The sequence below is a fragment of the Denticeps clupeoides genome, chromosome 15 (genome assembly GCF_900700375.1).
Source record: "Denticeps clupeoides chromosome 15, fDenClu1.1, whole genome shotgun sequence".
Taxonomy (NCBI): domain Eukaryota; kingdom Metazoa; phylum Chordata; class Actinopteri; order Clupeiformes; family Denticipitidae; genus Denticeps; species Denticeps clupeoides.
Window position 1 is genome coordinate 19484816 of NC_041721.1, and position 18262 is coordinate 19503077.

Consider the following 18262-nt stretch of genomic DNA (forward strand, 5'->3'; position numbering starts at 1 on the left):
CACAGTGAAATGTGGTCTCTGCTGCCGGGGAGCACTCTGTGGGGACAGTACTTTGCTCGGTGGCACCTCTGTGGCATCTTGACGGATCAGGATTCGAACCGAACTGTATCTTTCCAAAATTCAGCCTTGGTGCAGAATAATAGGATTTTAGTGGATCCCACAATGAGATTTCCCCAGGATGTGCCGTTTCTGTGCCTGTAGCTTTAGATGCTAATGAGAAGGAGAGCAGCAGGACGAGGAGGAGAGTGGCCTGCACGGGCATTCGAGGATATGACCATTCACCAACCACAACTTTTTAACAAAGTTTTAAGTCTTGTGAACTAAAAAAAACAACCACTGTTCTCATTTTTACATCAAATCATCGAGCAATGCAATGCTTCACTCGTTTTCAAGCTATGACAGTCGGTGGAGATAATGTTTTAGAGGAGGGGTGGGAAATTCTCTGGCCAGAAAAAGCATGAGAAATGGGAGGTATCCTCTGTCGTCAAAGATACCTCTAGCCACTGCATGACCATAGACAGGCTAGGGGTATTTATGTTAAATAATCTCACCAAGTGAAATTTTCATGATCTGGGACATCTTTGGAAACCATTTACTGGAGGAACTCAAAACTTCATGGGAAAATTGAGAGTCAAAAAAATCTTAAATTTTGACTCTCTCCAAAAAGAATCTGATGAAGAACACAAATCCAGTACACTTTTCAAGAAAGTGCTCTGTTTTTCCATTTCTTTCTCTTTGTCCCATAGATTCTGTCTGTGCCAGTGCCATGACCTCCTCTTCCTGCATGACACACTTTCTCCAGGATAGGCTCCAGGGTGGGAGGTGCAGAAGACAAAATATTTCCAGAAACAAAGTGTTTTTTTTTTCTGGGGGAGGGGGTTCTTTTGTTCTTGTTGTTTGTTTGGTTGCTCTGGGAAACATGAAAGTGTCACCCGGACTCTCAAACAAACACATACTGTAGAGCCTGTTCAGGAATGTGATGTATTTAGAACAATCACTGCTTGTCATGTAAAGGTCACTGCCAACAAACCAGACCAAGACTTTCACTCTCATCTGCCAAATAGCACTCAGATATGTAGGGTCTCAATACTGAATTTAGAAACACATAGCTTTTTGTGCATTTTTCCATGTCGTACACACAGAAGAATGTTTTAGGCCACATATGAAGACTTAAAAATGTACGGTATACAAGCATTACTAAGAGTACTGTATTGCAACATCAAACCATGCATTTTCATCTCCTTTGTTGGACATCATGTAATTATTCAAATGAGTTGATTGTCTGTAATGACACTGTTCCTTATAATACAGCTATTTGAATGCAATATGTGCCACTAACTGTACATGCCATTGAAAAAAAAAAACATTTTTTACCACTGATTGACAAATACTGCTACTGTTCTGCCGTCTGCTTTGTTTTGGCAGCTTTTTGCATTTTCATTGGTATATTTTGCAAAATAAAGCTTATGGGTAAGTTGTTTTAATGGTGTGGCCAGATCTACAACTTCTCAAAACTTCAAGTGGCATGATAAATGTCTGTTACTGTGAATAGATAAGTGACCCAAAAAAATGTGCCTTAACTTATCGTTAGCTCCTAAAAGATCCCCTGACAAGAAAATTTCACTTTGTCAGATTTTTTAACATTAATATGAGTTCCCCTAGTGTGTCTATGGTCTTGCAGTAGCTAGAAATGGCGATAGATGTAAAGAGTGCTTTGGCTATTCTGTTTTGCCGTTCAAAGAGTGGCAGCTCAGAGGGCCCGATCTGGAATGTGTCACAAAAGGAATGTTTTAATTCTGTGCAAATGACAACACGGTGCCAAACATTGTGGTTGGTGAATGGTGCTCCTCCTTACATTTACATTTATGGCATTTCAGACGCCCTTATCCAGAGCGACTTACAATCAGTATATACAGGGACAGTCCCCCTGGACACTCAGGGACAATGGTAGTAAGTGGGATTTGAACCTGGCTCTGTATCACTCCTTCCCAAGGTTTCTTCCTTTCTTTTTTTCACTCTCCTAGAATTTTTTTTTTGTGTGGAGTTTTTCCTTGTGTGCAGAAGGGTCAGGTATGGGGGTGTCAACATTAGGGCCTGTCAAAGCCCATTGAGACATACTGTATGTGATTTTGGGCTATATAAGAAATAAATGTTGTTGTTGTTCTGGTTCATAGGCAATTCTGTTACCCACTAGGCTACTACCATACTCCTCATTAGCATTTAAAGCACACTGTAACTGGCTGAATTTTTGAAAAAGACTTCAGATACAATATTAAGAGACCTCTAAGACCGATATAAAAGCAAAAATTAAAATTAAAAATCATGTCAGGGGACCTTTAAACTTAGTAGCAGACATTATGTGTGCATAGTTTTCAAGAGGCTCAGAGGTTGAAAGAGAAATGGTTGTCATATTTCTGAGATCCTGTAAAAAAAAAAAAAAACTAAGGTTAAGGTCAATTAAATACAGTAAGCTTAGACTTTGTGTTATGAAATTGTTTGACCAAAATGCTAATTGAGTAGTTTCTGTTAAATGTTACATATTAATACTTGCTTATATATATAAAATATAAAACTAGTGGGGTTTTCCATCCAGGAATTATGATTTGTGTGTGTGTGTGTGTGTGTGTGTGTGTGTGTGTGGCAGAGGTCATGGTCAAGTGAGGTACAACAAAATTCCATTACTGCATCTCCTACACAGATTGAGCAAGAGACAGTTAAAACAAATGCCAGGGAGGATGCGTGCCTCAGAAACTCACTTTTTTCCACAGGATATGCCTGAGACAAAGTGTTAGAATTCACACGCAAACACACAGTCACAAATGCTTATAGCCATCTGGACTTTATGACATCCCATATGTATATCCCACTCACTTCCATGGTATTTACTTCACTAGTCATAATGTTACAGATGATATCAGTGGAAAAGGCCGTTTAGACAGTACAGGGGGCATCTTCCCTAGACAGATGTATTTTGCTGACCTGAAATGTCTAGTATGCAGGATAAGGAATCTGGTTCCTCTGTGCTCCCCACAGGAACTCTGGACTCATCCTTGTTACACAGCACTTAGCGTAAATCACCGCAGGATGCAAACAATCTGGAGTGTTCTTATTCATACCGTTTACTTACTGTACAACTTTTTCAACACAGAGCTATCTTTGCTTCACCTACTGGTGGACTAGTAACGCACAGGGGCACACACTAAACATCACATGCTGCCAAATAAGGTCGTATATAAGCAGTGTTCACACATTTTTTGCCCTCACACATTCAGTCAGAGACAGGAGGAGGAGTCTCACCTGAGGCCAATTCCAAACAGTCTCACACACCAGGGCATCTGATGACAGATAGTCGCACACAGATGCACAAACAACAGCTGGACAAATTTTCAAGGTGTAAAAAAAACACACACACACACAAAAGACAGAATATTAGCATCTGTCTTGGGAGGCCATTCTTGTCTTGTTTTTTGTGTGATTATGAGGTGTATTTATGTCACTATACCACAAGGGCTGTAAAGACATATGTGAATTAGTGAATTTAACATTTGCCAAAATGTCTTAAAGGGCTATAAAGACAGGGCAAATGTTAAATTCACTAATTCACATATCACAATGCATTAATCTAACTCACAATTAATTTCAGGTAGGAATCAGACAAAAAACAATTCAAAAGAGGGTCACAAAATGTCACTTTGAGATTCAGTAAACAGAAAGCAGAGCTTTTGGTTTTCTGAACCGCATATAGACTCTCTCAGCTGCTCTTCCTCCAGCTGCTTGCACAACAACAGCTGGGTCCAAACCCCTTATTCAGACCCCCACAGCCTGTAGTCACAGAATATAACCTGACAGCCCTAACCCAGCTCCAACTGTCCCTCTACTGTCCCCTCCACCCAAACGTCTTGACCAGAGTCCGGCACTGAAGCCTCCATGCAGAGCACATGGTCATCATGTGAGAGCTAATGTCGGGCAATGTTGTCACCATCAGCATATTACTGTCTTCAGTTTTAAAGTCACACCCCTAAAATAAAAGCATACAAAAATACATTTAAACTTTGCAAATATATAATGTTTACACAGAGAAGGCGTGTGTGAATTTATGATTTGTCAAAGCATCCAATCAAAAAAATTCCCTCAGCAAGATTCAGAAATAGAAGCCATTAGAACAGCTGTCAGGGGTAGATAAACAAACAGAAAGATTAGTATTGCTCCTAAGGTAAAATCATGATATGTCAATTAGCTGTAGGCAGTGACTCTCTATGAAAATTCTTGTAAAGATGCCTTTCCCATGGAATACAAATTTCGTAAGTAGTTACCACAAAAACATGTCCAGTAAACACTCTCACTGTTAGTCCATGTATGATATGAAACATAATGTGTATGAAGGGAATTGGCTCTTAAATGCCAATCATGTGTCTCATGTGTTACAGAAGTGCTGGTCATTCATAAAAAGCGGGCAACAATCCAGCCATTTGCTGGCAAACTGAGGCAGAAAATAAGGAAATGAGGAAAATTGTATTTTTAACTGTTTGCCTGAGACACAGCCATTTTAATGTGGTCACAACAAGTAAGCCATAAGTTACATTTCAATCATTACAAGTAACCTACCTCCAAACTACCATGTTTGCCATAAAATTGAATAAGAAACACAAAAATACAATAGTATTTTTGTATTTATACTAACATATGTCATATTTTACTGCTTACAGCTTAATCAGCCTGCTGATTGTCCAGTGCACTGGAGGGGATGCTGGTGGGGGGTTTGTTGAGGAGAGGGGCTGCTGGCAGTGCTTGGAGCTTCAGCATTCCATGGAGCTGACTGGCCCTGACACATGGTAACAATTAGAGAGATTGTTGTGAGGGGGTAGAGAGAGAGAGAGAAAGAGAGAGACTCACTCACTTCCCTCGGCAATCTGTAAAGTGGAAGCAGCTGAAAGCTCAAGGCAAGAGCTGCTTGTGATTCATGGAAAGAAAAAGCCCTCCCCCGTCCACTGCTTCAAAGGGTAAAAAATGAATCAAATTTTGCTCTTACATGTACTCATACACTGAATGGTGAAAATGGTTAAAATTGTTTCTGGTCATCAATCTGATGAGGATGATAAGGCCATGTTCAGGTCAGTCTAAGGTTGCACTGCACAATGCTTAGATAAATGCCACATTAAAGGGTCTGTTGGCCTTGATCATTATATTCATATACAACTGTTGGCAGCATGGATAGTTCGGCAAAGGTGATTTGGGAATCATACTAAATATTTTAGTATTTTTGGTCATAAAACAGAATCAATATATATTATGTATATATTGAGTTTATATATATATAGCATTTGGCCTCTCGGATCTCATATACATTTTCAAGTTTGTTTGTGGATCTAAGGTCTCTGAATTTATTGACCTGCTCTTTAAAACATGGCAAATTATGTGTTCTGAAACCAGGCAAAGTAACCCAAATCACATCTTCAAAGTTGTTACCATCACTGGTGATTTAAAGCCACTCTGGAGAAGAGATTAAAACTCCAATATAATGTAATTTCATGCTATGCAGAAGCCCATTAGCAAATATACATTTGAATAGAAAATAAGATAAAGCTAATGATAGAGGTGTCAAGTTCAGAGATCTGTCTTATCAATACTGTAAGTAATTGGTTATAAACGTCTATCTATACTATAATGAAATACGCCCTCACATTGTTCTGTTGATGTAGTAGCATCTGTTTTGCATTGAACATCTGCATTCTCCCCATTGACTGTCCATCGATCCTTCTAACATACAAATGAAGACATGTCCCAAGCCCTTCACACAACCCCTGAGATTAGCCCAGAATGATGGGCCAGTGTGTTGGGTATTGAAGTGACGCCTCAACTTTCCCCTCATTAAATTCAAAGAGATACTGCATGGACTCCACTCAACTGCCAGTCATAGTAAAACTCCCATCAACGATGCCTGTTTCCCTCATTACTGACTCACAGATGAAGTGAGGACCAGAAATCAGAGACACAGAGCCAGAATCTTTCCAACTCTTTAGGGTATACTGACCAGACATCACCCATTCATTGCTATCAGCTACTTCCATCATGGTTGGCTCCAATAATCTGTTTTGCACTGGATAAATATTGAATTGCATTGTATTTGAGGTCAGAAACTGACTATGTTATATGCTATGTTTTAAAAAGATCCAACAGGAAGAAACACGAAAAAAAATCTAGATTTTATATCATTTTATATATATTTAATGACAAAACGGGAATATAGGTAATAAATAAGCAAACCAAGAAATAGTCATTTTAATTATCAGTATCAAGCAAGAATTTCACTGTCACTCCTAGTACTCACTCATTCATTTCTAATGCATATACTCATCTTCCCTCACTTCCTTCCCTGGGTCAGCAGAGAGGCTAGGGTTATTTAAAGCACCTGTTACTGGATAGAGCCCAGGATCCAGCTGTCTGTCTGTCAATCACATAAACAGATGGACGACAGCCGGCCCAGAGACCCACGGCCCTGGCGCCAGGTTGCTGGATCGTCAGGTAGCTGTCAGTTTCACAAGAAGTACTGATCAACAGTTTAATCCACAAGAGTGTTATCACCACCTTAAACCAATAGTTAAGCCACTGCTGTGAACTGATTCCCTAAGCAATACATAAACTTAACAATGCTGACCCTGGGGTCAGACAGGCACTAAAATGAGGTCAAGCTTAACAATCACATTTTTTTTCGTCTGTGAAACCGTCATGTTAAGTTCATATTTACAAGTTAATAATCTCCAAAATGTATCTGAATTAAAGATAGGATCATTTTTACAAAGCTTCTGTTGTTGCGCAATAAATAAAAAAACAGTGCTGTACTGCTGATCTGGCTGCATTTTTTAGTTGGAGTGCAGGGGGTTTTAGAAGCACTGCGTAAATATAAGTTGCTTGGAATACATGAAAAAAATAGTATTTGTGTGTTTGAGCACAAGAAAAAAACATGTGATACTGATTTCCAGTTCCAGAACCTTCGCTCAGTGAGCAGAGGCCAAAGCTGTATGTGGTGGACATGTGTGTGTACGTCTGTGCCAGATCTGATCCAAAAGCTTTATGTAGTCCTCTGTTACCTGACACTTTGAGGACTGGAAGGGGCTCTTCTGGAAAGAACGACACTATCGACCATGTCACACAGCCAGCAAGGCATGTGACCTGTCCAACTCTTTTTCGCCACCCAAAGCATTCTGGGTGCTGTTATATGTTGAATGGACATTTTGTACTATATGTCATAAAATTCCAATCAGCTAAATATATGTCTGAGGTTGAAAAGGATGCATCCCAGTTAGTGTTGTGAAATTAGGAACCTGACACTGAAAATTTGACTTGAATAAAATTACATCTATTTTCACAACAAATGTTGACTGAGGATCACTGCTCAACAGAATGAGCTTATTTGGCTGTTTTAAACACACAGAAGTCAAGCACATGGTCTGGGGGCCAGAACCAGCACATCATGTTTTTTACAAGTGTGACACCATATGAGACTCAATAGCCTCAGGATATTTTTTTAACTAAAATAAGATCACATGAGACCCAATCTTTACTAAACCCCTAAAACAGAGTCAGCTTTAAGATAAAATAGCACATCATTAACCCATTATTTGCTTTGGGAAAAGGGATATAATCAGTCTTAAAAGGGTTTGGTGTCATTTGTTTAACCAATTGCAAGAGTCAAAATGTCATTATACATATCCTCTGCAAACATGGTGATCGCATCTATCAATAAACACTTTGATAAAATGGTTGGAAGGGTGATGTTTAAAAAATGAGAGATCAAGTATTATGTCAGGCGAACTAAGCAACCTTGGTTCACTTCATGAATGTGACTCAGACTTTCATGCTGAAGATGCTTTCTTTGACATACTTTGACGCAGATACATGCACCCTGTGTGGTGTTAGCCACGATTTTGTCTGATATTCTATTCACATCTCAATCCAGTGTGACAACAATAGTGCAATATATGGCCATAATATCATTGCTCTGTTCATAATGCCATGACCTTCTTTATATTAGGCTGATTGGTGATTTTCTCCACATTTGTGATAAACTGCAGTCAGATAATCTCAGGGTCGTCTGGAAATAATGGCAGACAAAAAATTGAATTTAATAAGGTGGTTTCATGGATACGTTGTGATAATTATAGATAAGGAGATTTACTATAATATTTACTGTGACATGGCCTAATGCTAAACTGAGGGGTAAACTGAAAAAAGCAAACTATAGTCATTTGTTTAATGTGTTTTCTCTCATTACAGTAGATAACAAAATATTAGCTTGTTCTTTTAAACTGAGCTGTCTACTTTATGCTTATCAGTAAATTTTTTTGTTTTGTTTTGTTTACTATAATGCTACTAACAGGAGGTTTGTGCAGTTTATTCACATTACGGCAATGCTTAAATATTAGGAGTGACAGATTAATTAAATTTTTTAGTTTAGCCATTGTATTCTGTATTCAAACACACTCCTGTATCTACTAAAAAAAAACTACAATTCCTCCATTAAAAATATTGCAGTGCTGAATGCAAGTACACATTTCATTAAACCAGTTGAATCTCACTTTAATTTTCTGTGAACTTTGAAGCTATGTATACCTCTATCAGTATCTGAGCATCAGTTAAGTCTGCTTCACTTGTACATGAGTTTCACAGAGAAACAATCTATAATCAAAAAGCTTAACACCAAACCACAATAATACCTGCATAATTCAAATAATTCAACATAACTTCATATTCATTTATATAAATATAAATATAAGGGTGGTAGTATAGCCTAGTGGGCAACACACTATGAACCAGAAGGCCAAAGTCACAGGTTCAAATCCCTCTTAATGCCAATTATGTCCCTGACCAAGACACTTAACCCTCCAGGGTGACTGTCCCTGTAACTACTGATAGCAAAAAAGCTAAAACTCGCTTATATCAGGCGGACCTGGCAACCTTGCTTCTTTTCGTGAAGGCGAATGGGTTTTTTTCCGCGGTGGACGCCTTATCCAATCGCGCATTGCAAACTTTGACGCCTATACATGCACTCTGTATGCTCTAAGTCACGCTTTTGTCTGATGTATATATATACACCTGTGTCCAGTGAGAGAACAGTAGTACATTAATGATGTACTGCAGTCCCGTAATCTCAAGGTAGCCAAACTTTATCGCTAGTAGTTGCCAGGTTAACAGAAGAAACAAACACTCAGCTTTCTGATTACGTAGTGTCGGGAAAAAACGCGCTTACCTATAGAAACCAGTTTGATGTGTTCCCTTTCGAGGAACTCCAGCGCCACTGACACGTTTTCCAGTTTCATCTGCCTAAAATTGGGTCTGGCGTGGTACTTTCTGTACATTTTCTTCTGGCTCAGCACCTCCAGCAGCCCGATGAGCTTCAGCCCGTCGCTCAGGTCTTTCTGCAGATCGTTGATCCGCTTGTTGATGCATTTCAGGTGCTCGTTGCACCACCTGGTGAAGGTGTTCTGCTGGATCTTTTTCCAGGGCGCATCCTCCGCCAGGTCCTTCTCCGTTGCCGGCATCTCCTCTTCACCGTCTTCCCCGATTTCGGTGCCCTGGTAGTACTGCGGTGGCTGCTGGTCGTAGTAAGTACTATTGCTCATCATGTTTGCGCTTTTCCGTGCCCCCTCCTTTTTATACGGAGATCTGCGAGGCCGGTGCACCAGTGAGGGGTTTGCTGCACGAAGGGGAGTTGGGCAGTGCCAGGGATACCAAAAAAGATAGTAGTAATAGAAATCAGAGAGAAGGCGCAAGAATTCTTACTTTCTTGTGCTGGTGTCCGGCGATGGGACGTCAGATGGTATGTTCTGGCTTTGACACTCCACGATAAGTTTCTTTTTCCTTCTTTCTAAAACTGTACGGTCCCCTGAATATTAGCCAATGAACACAGCCCCTCTGGCAGTGAGGACAGCAGAATATAAGTGTTGTTTGCAGATGCTATAACAGCTTGAGAGCTTAAAATGAGGTCAGGAAGAAGAACGGCATCAAACATCTGAGACCCCCAGGCTCACGTCAGACGACTGGACTCTTTGGAATGGCCCTGTCATGACCATATTCAACTACAGGGTGCCTTTCTCTAATCCTCAGGAGATAGTGACCAAGCATGTGATTGGGTGACGTGCGGGAAGGTGATTACTATTGGATGGCCGGACCCCCAAATGCTCCAACAGTTGTGACTGTCAACTTTATTTTTAGGCACACCAAACTGGCTGTGGTAGGAGGTGGGGTTCTGACACCAGGAGTGCTGGGGAAGTGGCTGCGGGTTGTAAAAAATATTGATCTGCCAGTTGGGGTCAGGAAAAGCATGACAATTCTTGGGGTGGAATATTTCATGTGATCTGAATTTATTAAAGTGGACAATATAAGATGTAATTGTAATTGAATGTAATTGCTATAAGAATATCAGATCAGATATCTCAGTTATGCAAATAACACCGTAGAATTTCCATATGGATCACATCTAGTGGTCTGGTAGTTTGTGGGCCTTCTGTCATACACTAATTTGGTATTAAATAGCAACCTTTACATCCATTCCCCAGTCAAAAATAAAACTAAAATAATTGCACATGCTCTTTAATTAACCAGGTTGGGGAAGTGGTAAGGTGGTGAGGGGTGCGTGTGAACACTTGCTCTAGGCAAATATGTAAATTACCTATATATCCAATTATAATCCAAAATTAGTTAATATACATTAAAATGAATTAGTCCATACTCATTGTTTATTTATCTATTTATTTATTTATTTAAATAAATAGTTCACTATATCATCAATTGTTTGTTCATAAACCCATTCACATTCTCAAAGTATTTGCTAACCCACAGATGCCATTTGACTCAGGCCCTGGTACTTCAATGGGGGGAGAAAGAATGATGCAACCGGCTGAACGGTGGTCACCGGTGGTGGTGCAGGAGAGAGTGCCACTTAAGTCGGATTTGCCACAAATATTTTTCTAATACATTTTTTTACCTTCAAGCAGTGTTTTCCAAGACAGAAGATGGGTGACTTCTCGATCCTAATTAAGAAAATAAAAACTTGATTATGATTAAACTACTTTATTTTTCCAGTTCATTTACAAAATGTACAACACAGAGAGCCCACTGGGGCTTATACATATGCATTAAGGAGGGCTGACTATAATCTGCATAATGACTATAATGACATGACAGAGGTACACAGACATGTAGCAGACATAGACAATGACAACACACCACATACCTACCAGTCACATATTAACATTTTTCATTTTTACAGAACATAAACAAAGACATTTTAATCACTAGAACAGAGGAAAATTATAACTGGGGTTTTGTATATATCATGGATACTTCATGCAGTTCTAATATCACTGATGAGAGTAGAACAGATAGAGGCTGTGGAATCTACAGAGAGCATCATGCAAAGTCAGCCTGCAATAATAGGAAATCATGTCTTTTGTTCTATCAGATGAAAATTTATATCAAGAGTATTTACTTTACATAAAATATTGAGTGTGCACATAACTGAAACATCCATTGTTTCAGAAATTATTAATTTTTTTGTCTCAACTATGCTATTTACAATAATTTTTAAACAACTTGAAAATTTATACAGTGTTTTCAGCACATCATGCATTGGCTGGCCTTGGAGAACTTTGTCTAATCATTACTCATATATCTTCTAGTGCTAATCACATAGAGAAAAATGTTGACATTGAACATTGATGCTGAAATTCTGCTCCATATAACATACAGGTGCTAACCCAACAACAAGATACCAGAAGACAGCACATTCTAGGCACACTTCAAAAGTCCCACCACTTCACCAGCTGATATTCATGCCAAAGCCACAAAATGCTGCAGAGCCACAGATTCACACAAAATATAGTGTAATAATTATATATATATATATATATATATATATATATATATATATATATATATATATATATATATATATATATATATATATATATATATATATATTTTTTTTTTTTTTTTTTTTTTTTTTTTTTTATTACTCTATATTTTGTGTCCTTAAAATAGACGTGTAAAGTGCCGAGAGGTCTGAATGGATAGCATGCAACAAGAGAAAATACAGGCAGACAAGACCATGTGGGCAACAGAAAATAATAAGAAATAAAAAACAGCTAAAACTTTCATTTTAAAAATGCAATTCACCATGCAAAAATATTTGGGGTTCAGTTTCTAGACAGAAATTTTCCATGTACCCATGTCATTTACAAGATTCAGATACTTAATGAAGTTATTTTCTGTTCACAGTAAAATATTTGCGATCTGTGATCATCAGAATTTGTGCATATCTCTACAAAAATAACCCTCTTTAACATAACTTCTCACTTAAACAGACAGAAAGAGATCAAGGATACAAAAATATACACATTTAAATGCAAGTTAAGATAAATTTTGTCACTCTGGGAAGTCTGAATCAGAACATTATCTTTGCTGCTCTTTACTGAAAATCTATGAAAAGATACACAATTTAATACACAATTGGAAAAAGAAGGCTGAGGGTGGTGCATTCAGCTGGTTGTGGTTTGCAACCTCAGTGCTACATGCTGTTACATAATGCACCGTAAACTATCAAGAACATGCTGGAATGAAACCAGGGAAGCAGCAAATATGAAGTGGCAAGAATCCCATCAGCTGTAGCATAGAAGGGTCTGAAGTGGAAAAATCATTGCTGACAATAAATGAGAGGCTCCGGAGGACTCTGGAGAAAAATATCACTGTCACTGTGTAACAGAATAAGGCCAAAGATAGCAGCTGCATTTAGGGCCACTTCTACCCAAAATGAAAATCTTCCTCCATCCAGCGAGGACAAGCATGTGCAAAGAGATAAGGCAGAATGAAATCTTTTCCTGTGCTAAAGCCAAATGTAGAATGTCATACATGAGGTCTTCTGGAGAAGTGTGTGCTAGAACTCTTCACTGCTCAAGGCAGGCTGTTTACTCTGTTTTTTACTTTCTACCTGAAGAAATACAAACAAGTGATATGGATTATCAAGCCTAGAATGAACATGTTTGTGTTGAAAAGTGCATCATTTTTTGGCAGCACAGTGTGACTTTACTGCATCAGAAGCCTTTATTTGTACAGTTTTTTGTGTTTGCTTCCTGGTGATGATAGCAGTTGGAGTTGGAGCGGACTCCTGTACACCCAGAGGCTGAGTGACTGGAGAGGTGAAGGTGAAGAATGGTAGTAGTGAACAAGGTCGCTTCCTGTAATGCTTCTTAGAATCACGACAGGACTCTAGTTAAGCTTGGGACAATAAAAACCACTGCTGCTGCGACTGCAACGACAATCGCCAGGTTCCAGTCTCCACTGTCATCCTAAGAAAGAGAAAGATTAAAAAGATTGGTTTGATTGTCTCATCAAAGACTTATGTTATGCTGTGAAGCCCACAGAGTCACAGGCTTGTAAACTCCAAAACTCTTCCAGCAAAGACTGTGAAACCAGTAATACAGTCAGAAATGCATTCACATATGAAAAAGCACTCATCAGCTCATACACACAAATATACAGCGATTTCACACAGCTCCAAAAAATGTGCCAAACTAGCCCCAATTTCACAAAAAAAATCATGATGTTCGAATCCTCGCTGGTCAGAGTCCCTTCCTGAAACAACCCTCCTCATTTACCGGGGCTTGGGACTGACACCATAAAAATGGCGCCAGTTGCTGGGTTCTCAAAATAACTATGGTACATGTTTTTATTTTGTTTTTTATCCTGTGGATATGGCCCTCTTATGATAAGGCACTTCTTGAAATTACTGGTCATGATAGAGACCTGAGACCTTTTCCATGTATGTTGAAGCCTGCAAACTCACCACCAGAACTTCTGTTTTTTTTTTCAGGGAATCAGGTCTTTGAACATGGATAGGCCGGTGGCTAAGTTGGTGAACTGATTGTGCACTAGTCCATAGAACCTGTTCCAACTGCTTCCATCAGGCAAGAGATACAGGAGCATTAAAACCAGGACAAACAAACTAAACAACTGCTTCTACCCTGTTGCCATTAATGACATTTAATCCACTTTTCCACCTCCAACTCAATTTCTACTTCATGTACAATGAGGTTTAAAATTATATATTTTGTATCATATTTTGTATTATATTAGTGTATGTCTTCTTTTAAGCTTGTTTTTTAACGCAGTGTATTAAAGATACCTAATTTCATTGTTCTTGTTACAATGACAATAAAGATATTCTGATACTGATTATGAATATGATCTGATTCTGAGAAGATAATGGGACCAGGATAATTTGCTGGTGGAGCAGTAACATCGTAGCTATTTTTGACCACATCACCCCAGTCTTACAATCACTGCACTGGTTACCCATCAAATTTAGGATTGACTACAAAATCCTACTTTTGATCTATAAAGCTCTAAATGGTCTCGCCGCGCAATTCCTGAGTGAACTTTTGATTCTTTACGAACCGCCACGCCCCCTTCGATCAATGGGTGTGGGGTCACCACTGCTACCAAAAGTACAGAAGGTCACAGCTGGGAGCAGAGCCTTCTCCTGTAGAGCTACGCAGTTGTGGAACGGCTTGCCTGTCAGTATCCGGGACTCAGACACAGTCTCAGTGTTTAAATCCATCTGTTTTCTCTGGCTTTTTGTTAAAATCCTAGACCCTCATTTCACTTCAATTTGACGCAATGGCAATTATAAAGTCCAGTTTATCAAAGAGTCCCCCTGTTAGACACAGACAAAGTTAAATTCACCCTAGTTAGGCTGTCCTAGTTAGGGTCCCGGGCCACTGTATTACCAATATACCACATATTTCAGTATCGCTCGTACAGTGCAACCGTCTGCCGCTGCTTCTGTTTGTTTTTCTCCGAGACACAGAATCAAACACACAGACAACTGGCAGACCCCAGTGAAGAGACCAGCAAATAAATCCTGGTTCCTGACAACTACTAAACAAGGACATACCATAAAACATGCCAGAGGGTCACCACAGCCACCACCACCGTTACTACTACAGCTATAGGGATCTTCAAATGGACCAGTAACATGATAATGGACACGTAATCTAGACCATGACACTGACTACATTCTGGACTTCTCCAACCCTACAACTGTAGGACTTATTATTATATCATCCCCAACCCCAATCATCCGATTTGGCATTCTTATAGCCAGGTCAGTAGGAAAGGGTGAAATTGAACCAGTTCCTTATTCTTATTAAGTGAAGTGATTGTCACACGTGATACACAGCAGCACAGCACACAGTGAACACAGTGAAATTTGTCCTCTGCATTTAACCCATCACCCTGAGTGAGCAGTGGGCAGACATGACAGGCGCCCGGGGAGCAGTGTGTGGGGCCGGTGCTTTGCTCCGATGCACCTCAGTGGTGCCTTGGCAGATCGGGATTCGAACCAGCAACCTTCTGATTACGGGGCCGCTTCCTTAATCACTAGGCCACCACTGCCCCACCAGTCCAATCACGGTCTGCCTGGGCCCCTGTGATGGCTGCCTACTGCTCACTAAGGGTGATGGGTTAAAAACATAAAAAACATGTGCTGTGTTGCAGTGTATCATAATGACCATCAGTTCACTTTCACTTTTTTACTTTCAGATGAAAAAAAGAGGGTACTCCCACTTGGTGGGGGTTCAAATGGAAGGCTACATTGATGTGCTCAATGTTCAAGCTAAGACTGTGTGTTGTACTACCTCCAGCAACTGGCACCCCTCTTCCAATGCCAGTTAGACCGCCAATGGGGCAGTGGTGACCTAGGGGTTAAGGAAATCAGAATGTCGCTGTTCGTATCCCAATCCACCAAGGTGCCACTGAGGTGCCGCTGAGAAAAGCACCATCCCTACACACTGCCCCCCAGGTGCCTGAAATGTCTGCCCACTGCTCACTGAAGATGATGGGTTGAAAGCAGAGGACACATTTTGTTGTGTTGTGACAATCACTTCACTTTAACTTCACTTTCAATGGCTATCTGTTCCCCACATTCTCTACAAAGTCTCTGAATAAAGAATGAGTGACGTTTCTGATCATGGGTGGTGTATTGTGAGATCTAGGCGAACAAAGGCAGTATGGTCAAGGAATTCTTAAAGCACATTACTATGCATTTATAGTGGCCCCTTGGGGCAAAGAAACCAGTCTTCAACTCATCTTCTTCTCGAATGCAAACCAGGTTGTAGGCATTTCTAACATCCAACTTGTTGAATATGGTGGCTCCTGCCAGGTATTCGAAGGCAGAGTTGATGGCATGATTGATGCTATGGTGGAAGCTTCTGTCTTTTTTCCTCACAAAGAACTTGAGGAAGGTCTGTAGGGTCTTGGCGGACAGTGAGACATTTCCCAGGAGTGAGTTTTGAGGAACTGTGAAGTCTGCTATGTTATGTTGTTCTGTTATGTTTTGGGATACAACACTACTTGGTTTGCACGTCACAATATTGGCATTTCCTTTTTCACCTCCACCACCTTCCCCTAGCCTTTCACAGAGTGGAGCCAGCGGTATACATGTGTGCACATACATGTCATGTTTGACAAGGGAACATGGGAGCATAAGAAAGGTAAGTAGGTAAGGAAAAAGTAGGTACACATGCTGAGGTTAGGACACTTGACAAACAAGCATATGGCACCATGCGGTGGGCCTTTTTTTGTGAACCACTTTTACTTCAAGACTATAATTGTTATTATTACTTTTCATAGTTACAGGTGGCGACAACCACGTTTTCTCCATGTTCCAAACATATGAGCTTCCTCCTAGGCCATATATCAAGAAACCTTTCATGTGTCCTACTTTATCTTGTATATGTACATGAAAATCTTACACATAAACCTAGTCAAAAGTTTTGACAGCACATGTAGCATGTGTGCGAGGCAAAGGTACTGTGTGTGCATGCTAACATTAAAATGAGGACCAATCAGAGCTTTCCCTCTGGACAGGCCTGCCAAGCTCTGGACCTCTAGCAAGCACAGCAACAGCGTAGAGCTACATCCTGGAAAATAGCAGGAACAACTCAAAAGCTACGACTGGGAAGACCTCCAGATGAAAACTGACCATATTTTTCATCTTACCACAAATTGATTTTTGCATATTTACTTTTATGCTTTTTAAAATACTTTTTCTTTGGGGTGATCTGTTACATTTTCTGAATGCTTAACTTTATAGATTAACATTTCAAACAAATGTATGCATGCCACACTATGACTATGGATTCAGTAGCGTTGACATTAGTTTTATTATTATTTTTATCATTTGTAATTTCTTGAACGTCACTGGACAGAATGCTTAAACAGGTCATTAAATCATTACCCTCACTTAGCCAAATCCTGAACTGACAAAATTCCTTTTTCTTCCCTATCATTGTGAAACATTGTGCACTTACATAATTGGTGACATACTGTGATACAATGTGTATCACAGCCTGGAAAGAAACTCACACACTAATGCACTATTTTGCGTACCCACTCCTTCCCTGTGCATTTCTCCTGCTTTGCTGGTCACAGTGGCGATGTAGTTGAGGCTTGTCTTTTTTTGGCATGAATACAAAGAAAGGACAGAGCCATACCTTTTCCCCATTTATGAAGACAGCTCCGACCACCAGCACCAAAGCAGGGCCACTATTACAATCATTCCTATGAAGGGGATGGAGAGAACAGGGGACTCAGATGGAGGTGTGGAGTTCTGAGGAGAATACAAAACAAACAAACAAAAAAGATAGAAAGGTGGGGAGAGAGCGAGGGACAGGTGAGAGAGATAAAAAGAAATTAAATGCCCAAATAAAATGGTAAAAGATATGATAAGAAAAACAATTACATATGGAGAGATTGGTATTGTATATTGGTAATATTGATTGAAAAACAATGAGGTCATACAGATATGAAATAATTAGATAGATAGATATCATCAAATTTGTTAAGAATTTGATTAGGTTGGGTGTTTTGAGGAGTGTAGGGTGATTAATGAACATTTAATGGGTGGTCATGAACACAACAGAAAAGCCATGGCAGGCCACAGAGGGGGGAGAAAAAGAAAGAGCACGATTAGAAATACACCAAAGATGCTTAAAGACGACACAGAGACCTCCAAGCTTCCATTAGTTAAAAAGCTGAGGTACCTGTGCTGTCATTTAAAGATCTCTGCCCATACTGACCTGTGTTCCTACTTCCTCCAGGAATAAAACAAAGGAGATCTTACTTAAGAAGCCCTGGGAGTAGGCAACACCACAGTGTAGGTTAGGGGAGGGTTTAATCACAAGATAAACTACAAATATGGAGTTAG

General features: G+C 39.7%; 2 protein-coding genes and 1 long non-coding RNA gene across 20 annotated transcripts in view; 1 reads left to right on the top strand and 2 right to left on the bottom strand.

Annotated features, from left to right (window-relative positions):
- Positions 1–10046, bottom strand: part of flncb (filamin C, gamma b (actin binding protein 280)) — a 60163-nt gene extending 50117 nt beyond the window's left edge. For 9 of the 11 annotated variants that reach the window (XM_028954445.1, XM_028954442.1, XM_028954448.1 and 6 more), the window contains exon 1: positions 9248–10045. In XM_028954445.1, coding sequence (XP_028810278.1) covers positions 9248–9623 — 376 coding nt within the window. In that variant the 5' untranslated portion in view covers positions 9624–10045. Of the gene's footprint in view, positions 1–9247 lie in introns of all 11 variants that reach the window. The other 2 variants (XM_028954439.1, XM_028954447.1) reach the window with 2 other exon arrangements.
- On the top strand, positions 9133–14055 carry LOC114764651 (uncharacterized). The gene is made up of 3 exons (XR_003742539.1): positions 9133–9410; positions 9502–9602; positions 13868–14055. It is a non-coding gene; the product is annotated as an uncharacterized LOC114764651 (long non-coding RNA).
- Positions 12006–18262, bottom strand: part of ccdc136b (coiled-coil domain containing 136b) — a 46165-nt gene continuing 39908 nt past the window's right edge. For 6 of the 8 annotated variants that reach the window (XM_028954449.1, XM_028954452.1, XM_028954454.1 and 3 more), the window contains 2 exons: positions 17550–17665; positions 12006–13343 (listed from right to left, as the gene is read on the bottom strand). In XM_028954449.1, coding sequence (XP_028810282.1) covers positions 17561–17665 — 105 coding nt within the window. In that variant the 3' untranslated portion in view covers positions 12006–13343; positions 17550–17560. The remainder of the gene's footprint in view (positions 13344–17549; positions 17666–18262) is intronic. The other 2 variants (XR_003742538.1, XM_028954451.1) reach the window with 2 other exon arrangements.